The 9,341-nt window shown below is 36.1% G+C and overlaps 1 protein-coding gene across 1 annotated transcript; it reads right to left on the bottom strand.

The window, feature by feature from the left end:
- Positions 1-8,583: 8,583 nt before the first annotated feature.
- LOC142241073 (larval cuticle protein 4-like) lies at positions 8,584-9,110 on the bottom strand. Its single transcript, XM_075312809.1, has 2 exons — positions 9,056-9,110; positions 8,584-8,995 (listed from the first exon to the last, which is right to left on the bottom strand). Exons 1-2 carry the CDS (start codon positions 9,065-9,067, stop codon positions 8,648-8,650), a joined length of 360 nt encoding a protein of 119 aa, XP_075168924.1. The 5' UTR covers positions 9,068-9,110; the 3' UTR covers positions 8,584-8,647.
- Positions 9,111-9,341: the final 231 nt, after the last annotated feature.

The following is a 9,341-nucleotide window of genomic DNA, read 5'->3' as shown; positions in this document are numbered from 1 at the left end:
TGTTATGCCTGTAATGAAGGGGCGATAGGAATGATATATGTTGGAGATATTGAAAAGTTGACAGTGTTACCATTGAAAATTTTTCAAAGGTGTTATTTGCAATGAAATGTACCTAAAGTGAAACGTGGTTTTCTCGTTGGTTGAGTTAAGCTCAGTCGTCTCCTTGGTCTCCGTAAAACTCACTAAATTTTTCCCTCTCGACTCAAATATTAATTAATTAGTTTGAAATTGTTTCGTAATGTACTTGGTGAGGATCTAATGGGAGCAGGCATTTGGGATGTCATGGTTTTGTAGATAATCGGGAAATTATATCTTCGATGACATGAAAAAGGAATTCTCTTCGTACATATTTGGTAGATGATTCGATTCGTCGGTTGCCTGATGATCGGTATTTGATGAAAATTCGGTTCATTGATGATCGGTAGTTTATGAGAAATTCGGTTCGTTGATGATCGGTTGGTGAATGTATATTAATGCTTTAGATGCATGATCGATGTAAACTAGTACGGTCCATTGGCTATTGAGCTGTTGAGAGTTGTTAAGAACTGCGGATGAGACCTTCGATTGTCGATAACTGCTGATGAGACCTTCGGTTGTCGAGAACTGCTGATGAGACCTTCGGTTTTCATATGTTTGCTACAGTAGATTGTTGCAGATGCGTCGTGGTATTAGGCTCGGTATCTGTAGTGATGCGATAGTCTTCCGGGGTGGGTGACAGCTTCGAGTTGATTATCGGTTAGGGTCGATTCTAGTATTAATGACAGTTCGTTGATGAGAATTGGGTTCGTTGATAATCGGTTGTGGACGAGAACGTCGGTTCGTAGATATTCCCTAATAGATGAGAATTCGGTTCGTTGATGAGAAATTCGGTTCGTTGATGATCGGTAATTGATGGAATTTCGATTCGTCAATGATCGGTAGTTGATGGATCATTAATGTTGTAGATGATTGATCGTTGCTGAGTAGTTGGGTTCGCTGACTATTGGAAAGTTGTGTATTTATTGGTTTGTAGTTCATCAGGAACTTGTTTATTCGTTGTTTTGTGGGTGATTGGGAATTACTGATGAGATCTTTGGCTGTAATACGGTTGCCGCAGTTCATTGTGGCAGATGCGGTGTGGTATCAGTTTCGGTATCGGCAGTGGTGCGTTAGTCGTCTGGGGTGGGTAACAGTTTCATGCAAACTGGCGGCCACCGTGGTCCAATTGTTAGCGATCAAACCCCAAATAGTTTTATCAGCTGTATATTATCCCCTCTCAGTGATAATGGTGACAATTCTGAGTAGTACAAAGCTACTTCAAGTGATGGTTCACGGCATTATGGAACGCCGCAGCGTTCATGGTTTCAAACCCAGTTGCGATCAAACACCCACAAGTTTATCAGCCGTGGATTATCCCCTCTCAGTAATACTGGTGAGAACGGCGTTTCACCGCAATGTGAAACGCCGTTCCCTTGGTCCCTTGTTTTGAGTTAAACATAGAATCGGGCAGCAGTTTGTGATAATAAAGAAGTTCACCACGGTGGTAAAACAATGGACTGAGCCTGAAATATTGGACTGACGTTGTACTTATCCTAACCTTACCTATAATGCACACAGCACTATTTGCTAGCCTACGAGCCCGAAGGTCTCATGGTTGAACTCTAGGCCCGAAGGTCTCAGAAGGGAAATATAGGCCCGAAGGTCTCAGTAGGGAACTGTAGGCCCAAAGGTCTCAATGGTTGAACTCTAGGCCCGAAGGTCTCAGTAGGGAACTGTAGGCCCGAAGATCTCAGTGGCTCAACTTTAAGCCAAATGTGGTATCACAATGGACTGAATAGTCTAAGTGAGCCTGATACATCGGGCTGCCACCTAACCTAACCTAACCTAAGGTCTCAATGGCTCAACTTTAAGCCCGAAGGTCTCAATAGTGGCAGTGTAGGTACGAAGGTTTCAATGGTTGAACTGTAGGTCCAAAGGTCACGGTGGGCATTTGTAAGCCTGAAGGCCTCAGTGGCGCGATTATTTGTCCAAAGGCCTCATTGGTGAACTGTAGGCCAGAAGGTTTCAGAGGTTCTCAGAAGGGAACTATAGGCCCGAAGGTCTCAGTAGGGAACTGTAGGCCCAAAGGTCTCCATGGTTGAACTGTAGGCCCGAAGGTCTCAGTAGGGAACTGTAGGCCCGAAGATCTCAGTGGCTCAACTTTAAGCCCAATGTTGTATCACAATGGACTGAATAGTCTAAGTGAGCCCGATACATCGGGCTGCCACCTAACCTAACCTAAGGTCTCAATAGTGGCAGTGTAGGCACGAAGGTTTCAATGGTTGAACTGTAGGTCCGAAGGTCTCGGTGGGCATTTGTAAGCCTGAAGGCCTCAGTGGCGTGACTATTGGTCCAAAGGTCTCAATGGTGAACTTTAAATCCGGTGGAACTGTAGGCCCGAAGGTCGCAGTGTAACTGTAAATCCGAAGGTCTTAGTGGTGCAACGGTAAGCTCGAAGGTCTCAATGGAGACTGTAGGCCCGAAGGTCGCAGTGTGGAACTGTAGTCCCGTAGATCTCAGTGGGGAATTGTAAATCCGAAGGTCTTAGTGGTGCAACAGTAAGCTCGAAGGTCTCAATGGAGACTGTAGGCCCGAAGGTTTCAGTGTGGAACTGTAGTCCCGTAGATCTCAGTGGGGAACTGTAAATCCGAAGGTCTTAGTGGTGCAACGGTAAGCTCGAAGGTCTCAATGGAGACTGCAGGTCCGAAGGTCTCAGTGGGGAACTGTAGTCCGTAGATCTCAGTGGGGAACTGTAAATTCGAAGGTCTTAGTGGTGCAACGGTAAGCTCGAAGGTCTCAATGGAGACTGTTGGCCCGAAGGTCGCAGTGTGGAACTGTAAATCCGAAGGTCTTAGTGGTGCAACGGTAAGCTCGAAGGTCCCAATGGAGAATGTAGGCCCGAAGGTCTCAGTGGGGAACTGTAGTCCCGTAGATCTCAGTGGGGAACTGCAAATCCGAAGGTCTTAGTGGAGCAACGGTAAGCTCGAAGGTCTCAATGGAGACTGTAGGTCCGAAGGTCTCAGTGGGGAACTGTAGTCCCGTAGATCTCAGTGGGGAACTGTAAATTCGAAGGTCTTAGTGGTGCAACGGTAAGCTCGAAGGTCTCAATGGAGACTGTTGGCCCGAAGGTCGCAGTGTGGAACTGTAGTCCGGTAGATCTCAGTTGGGAACTGTAAATCCGAAGGTCTTAGTATTGCAACGGAAAGCTCGAAGGTCTCAATGGAGAATGTAGGCCCGAAGGTCGCAGTGTGGAACTGTAGTCCTGTAGATCTCAGTGGGGAACTGTAAATCCGAAGGTCTTAGTGGTGCAACGGTAAGCTCGAAGGTCTCAATGAAGGCTGTAGGCCCGAAGGTCTCAGTGGGGAACTGTAGTCCCGTAGATCTCAGTGGGGAACTATAAATCCGAAGGTCTAGTGGTGCAACGGTAAGCTCGAAGGTCTCAATGGAGGCTGTAGGCCCGAAGGTCTCAGTGGGGAACTGTAGTCCCGTAGATCTCAGTGGGGAACTATAAACCCGAAGGTCTTAGTGGTGCAACGGTAAGCTCGAAGGTCTCAATGGAGAATGTAGGCCCGAAGGTCTCAATAGTGCAACGGTGGACCCACAGGTCTCAGTGATGGAACTGTAAAACCGAAGACCTCTGTGGTGCAACTGGAAGATCTCAACTGTAGCAGTGGAAGCTTCAGTGATGAAACTGTAAGCCCGAAAGTCTCTGAAGGAACTGTAGTTCCAATGGTATCAGTGGTACTATTTATTTCTCGCTTAAGAATAAATTCATTAGACGTCGCGAAAATTATAACCTAAGTACGAACAGAACGATGTGCATTGAGTCGCTCGTAGAACGATTAGCATCTATCTGTACACCGTAAATACTTTATTGTCCAATGCCACAGTCCGTACACTAATAGAAAAAATTACGTTCCATAGTCGTGAACGGACGGTGACAAAATGAAACGGAAACGTTCACAAAAAATCAAAACGGAATGTTCACAATTTCGTCCACGGGAGTTCACGATTTCATGAGCGGCATTCGTTTTTCTTTGGCCTGAAATGTCTTAAAATAATCGTTAGACGCAACTCCCTCGGTGGTGCAATGTGCTAAGGCGACTGTTAACCCGTATGGTGCAGAAAACACAGGTTCGAGTCACGCCAGCGGAAATCTTTTTTTTTTAATTTTGTTTATAAAGTCGTAACCATAACGTTTTCAGATCATGAACGCTGGTTGTTGTTTTGACAACGCATGGTGTCATTTTATCGTTGTTAGATTGACACCGCCTGTTCTCAGTTTTACACCACATATGTGTTGATTCACTTTCATGAACGAATCGTTTTGAAATGAGCACGCCGTGCATGATTTTTCCTATTAGTGTAGTCTATCCGAGTCTGTCTTTGGTTGCCAAAGATCCACCATATAAACCAATGGACTAGTTGAGAAGTTTATATAGCTACACACCGCTAGTCGTTGCCGAGTTCCATTGCGTATATTGCACAAAGTTTAGGCGTTGCTAAGACCAAATTCAAAACGATTCCCCCTATTCTCGAGATATTTTTCAAAATTCTTCCCAATATATTCTGGTTAAATCTAATAAAGTAGCTGTTCTCTGAATGCACGGATTTACTGCCAATGAATTGGAATAGATTTTAATGTAGCTACTCGCCGCTAGTCTTTACTGACTTCTATTGCGTTTTTTACACAAATCTAAAACGTGCTAAAAACAAAATCAAAACGAATCCCTCTATTCTCTAGACTGTTTTGAAAATCATTCCAAAAATATTCATCCAAATGAGTAAATTTATGCAAAAATCCGTACAACGAAGACTGAATGAATGACTGGTCTTGTTTTTATCAAAGATGTTGTCAAAAAAAGAAAACAAAAAGTTCGCTTGACTTTGGCATTTAAATATGTTTTGATTCCAAAATTTATTCTTAAAATTTTTTTCTTCACACTTAACGCGTGAGATTTCAGTATGTTTAGTTTGAAATGCAATATGGTTTATTTGAATGTGTTACTGAAAAAAGGCAATAACTATTAAACCAATTTAGTCAATGACTTTTAGTAAGGCTTTGGGTGGTGGTGGCGGCTGGCTTAATTTGCAAATCAAATTTGACAAATATTAATGATATTTTAATTTTATAGTTTAAATGCAAAGTAATTGGTGTGGATAGATAGTAGGAGTGGATAGCAAACGTAGCTTACGGTATGGTCGCTCGGGGCAAATATTTTACAGAAATCAAAAACAGAATTCGTCGCCATTGTCGAAGCAGCATAAAGTCATGATTGATGAGATTATTTTTCAAAAAAATAAATCCAGATATTTGGATATAATTACTTTAGGAGACAGATTAGGTTGAAAAGGGGATTTAGGTTGCCTGTCTTATTTTGCAAAATTTAGCAGAAATTTTCTATAGAAAAAAAATTGCAAATTTTTTTTCAAAAATTTTCTTTAAAAATAAAATTTTGACAAAATTTTCTATGGAAATATAATTTAGACAACATTTTATTTCTATAGAAAATTTTCTTTAAATTTCATTTCTGTATAATATTTTCTCTAAATTTTATTTCTGTAGAAAATTTTATTTTTATTAAAAATTTATGCAAAATTTTATTTCAATAGAAAACTTTTGCAATGTTTTATTTCTATAGAAAATATAGTCAAAATTTTATTTCTAATGAAAATTTTGTTAAAATCTTATTTCTATAAAAAATTTTGTTAAAATTTTATTTCTATAAAAAATTTTTGTTGTTTTTTGTTGTATTTTTTTATTTCAGCTTAAAACCATACATTGACTAAACTACAAGTGTAGCTTAACCAACAGAGGAAAAGAATGTCAAATTTATTTAAGCAAAGCCCTATAGCCTGCAAGATGCTTGGATGGACGCACGTTTCGGAATTACCACATTCCTCATCAGCATCCTCTACTTGCAGCAAAACTATCAACCAATTATCAGAATAAATTCAGGCAGTTCATTAAACCCAACAATGAACCACACTTGAACCTTCCGAAAAAAAAGGTTTTGTACGATAGCCGGCTTATGCCGAAATAAATTCGAAACAAAATTTTGTTAAAATTTTATTGCTATAAAAATTTAGTCAAAATTTTATTTTTATAGAAAATTTTGTCAACATTTTATTTATATAAAAAATTTTGTAATTTTTTTTATTTCTGTAGAAAATTTTCTCAATTTTTTTATTTCTGTAGAAAATTTTTGCAAAATTTTATTTCTAGCGAATATTTTGTCCAAATTTTGTTTCTGTATATGGTTAGACTATTCAGTCCATTGTGGTACCACAGTGGTGAACTTCTCTTATCACTGAGTGCTGCCCGATTCCATGTTAAGCTCAATGACAAGGGACCTCCTTTTTATAGCCGAGTCCGAACGGCGTTCCACATTGTAGTGAAACCACTTATCGAAGCTTTGAAATACTCAGAAATGTCACCAGCATTACTGAGGTGGGATAATCCACCACTGAAAAACTTTTTGGTGTTCGGTCGAAGCAGGAATCGAACCCACGACCTTGTGTATGCAAGGCGGGAATGCTAACCATTGCACAACGGTGGCTCCCTTATTTCCATTTATTTTTATTTCTATAGAAAATGTTTTCAAAATTTTATTTCTATAGCAAATTTTGTCAAAATTTTATTTCTATAGGAAATTTTGTCCTAATTTTATTTCTGTAGGAAATTTTGTCAAAATTTTATTTCTATAGAAAATTTGTCAAAATTTTATTTCTATAGAAAATTTTGTCAAAATTTTATTTCTATAGAAAATTTTTGCAAAATATTATTTCTATAGAAAATTTTGTCAAAATTTTATTTTGATAGAAAATTTTACCAAAACTTTATTTCTATAAACAATTTTATCAAAATTTTATTTCTATAGAAAATTTTGTCAAAATTTTATTTCCATAGAAAATTTTGTCAAAATTTTATTTCTATAGAAAATTTTTGCAAAATTTTATTTCTATAAAAAATTTTATTATATTTTATTTCTATAGAAAATTTTGTCAAACTTTTATTTCTATAGAAAATTTTTGCAAAATTGTATTTCTATAGAAAATTTTTGCAATGTTTTATTTGTAAAGAAAATTTTGTCAAAATTTTATTTCTATAGAAAATTTTTGCAAAATTTTATTTCTATAGAAAATGTTGTCAAAATTTTATTTCTATAGAAAATTTTGTCAAAATGTTATTTCTATAGAAAACGTTGTCCAAATTCTATTTCTATAGAAAAATTTTGCAAAATTTTATTCCAATGGAAAATTTATGCTAATTGTTATTTAAATAGACAATTTTTGCGAAGTTTTATTTCTAAAGAAAATTTTGTCAACATTTTATTTCTATAGAAAATTTTGTCAAAATTTTATTTCTATAGAAAATGTTTGCAAAATTTTATTTCTATAGACAATTTTTGCAAAATTTTATTTCTATAAAAATTTTTTATCAAAATTTTATTTCTATAAACATTTTGTCAAAATTTTTTATAGAAAATACAAATAAAATGTTCTGTGGACATACCATTTTGCAAAATCTTCTATAGGAATAAAGCAAATTTCTATAGATATACAATTTTGCAAAAAACTTTTATACAAATAAAATTTTGCAAAAGTTTTCTATAGAAATAAAATTTTTCAAAAATATTCTATTGAAATAAAATTTTGGCAAGATTTTCTATTGAATAAAAATTTTGCAAAAATTTCCTATAGGAATACAATTGTGCAAACATTTTCTATAGAAATATAATTTTGCAAAAATTTTCTATATAAATTAAATTTTGCTAAAGTTTCCTATAGATATCAAATTTTGCATAAATTTTCTATAGAAAAGAAATAAAAGTTGGCAAAATTTTTCTATAAAAATAAAAGTTGGCAAAATTTTTCTATAGAAATAAAAGTTGGCAAAAATTTTCTATAGAAATAAAATTTTGACAAAATTTTCTATAGAAATATAATTTTGCAAAAATTTTCTGTAGAAAAAAAATTTTGCAAAAATTTTCTATATAAATTAAATTTTGCTAAAGTTTTCTGTAGATACAAAATTTTGCATAAATTTTCTATAGAAATAAAATTTTGCAAAATTTTCCATAAAAAAGAAAATTACGACAAAAATTTGAACAAAAACTTCAAAGTAAGATTTTTTTTAAATTTGGTCAATAGTTGGCAAAATTTTCCGAAAATTTTGGTAGATTATTTTTGGAACGAGTGGCAACCGTGGTTAATATCCGACAAAGAGATTTATTTAAAAATGCAACACCAAAAAGAACAGTTGGGCTTTTCTCTCATATCATATAGGACGGTTAGATGAAATTTAATTTTGGCAACAAGAGAGCTATTGTTTATAGCCAAGTCCAAATGCTGGGTCGCAAGCGAGAGGAGTTCATGACACCCGCAGAGTATCTCCACCATTAAGTATTATAATTTGGTCAAAAGAAATTAAAATCTTCGTATACCTCATTAATGCACTGCAGACTATTAAGGTCATTGGATTCCTGTAAACTATCATAGAGTCGAATTCTTGCGACTTTTGGCTCTCCCTACTTGATTATATAAAAAACAATTTTCGGTTAATTGCGTTTTCCCAAAAAGCAGTTTATTCAGTATAACATTCAATCCTCCTTATAGAACCTATTATTTACTTATGGCTCTCTTCCTTGGAAGGATGAGCTTTGATGTATTCAATGGACTTGAGAATGGCAGCTGGAATTTCATGGGGTTTAGGCAAAACATCACTTTCAGGATGATAGCCATGTTCATCAGCTGTATAGGTAACCTTAATGTGTTCACCTTCGGGTGTTATGTATTCGTAGAATCCATGAATGTTACCATGTTCATCACCGGAAGCTTGCTCATTGATGTGATTGGAAGTTTCCAAATTCCAATCAAAACCATCATGACGGACATCGTTTTTCAAGGATTTCACTTCAGCATGGACATCACCATCATCAGCAAAGGCACAAGCGATCAAGGCAAGCAAGACAATCTAAAACGAAATCGGAAAGGATTAAAATGGTACTCTGGTCCAATGGAAATTTTAACTCACATATTTGAACATGTTTGTTTTTTTACGGGGTTTCGAGTTAGACCCTGTTGGTAAACTGTATCGATTCTTAGCATCTCAGGGATTATTTATACTAACCTCCGGCAGAGAATATAGGCTAGAATTTTAATTGCCACCAAGACATAGGTATACCTAATTATCATGGTAATATTTTTCCAGTATTGGTTTATTGTCATTTCGGGAGAGCTATATGTAATTCGTAATTATTCCCTAGAATTCCAATCATTATTAGATAACAGGAATAAATTCATTTGAATTTTCGATTAAA

This window comes from Haematobia irritans, chromosome 5, assembly GCF_050003625.1.
Source record: "Haematobia irritans isolate KBUSLIRL chromosome 5, ASM5000362v1, whole genome shotgun sequence".
In the NCBI taxonomy this organism is placed as follows: Eukaryota; Metazoa; Arthropoda; class Insecta; order Diptera; family Muscidae; genus Haematobia; species Haematobia irritans.
Note: the sequence above shows the minus strand (reverse complement) of the source record. Positions and strands in the feature narration are given on the sequence as shown.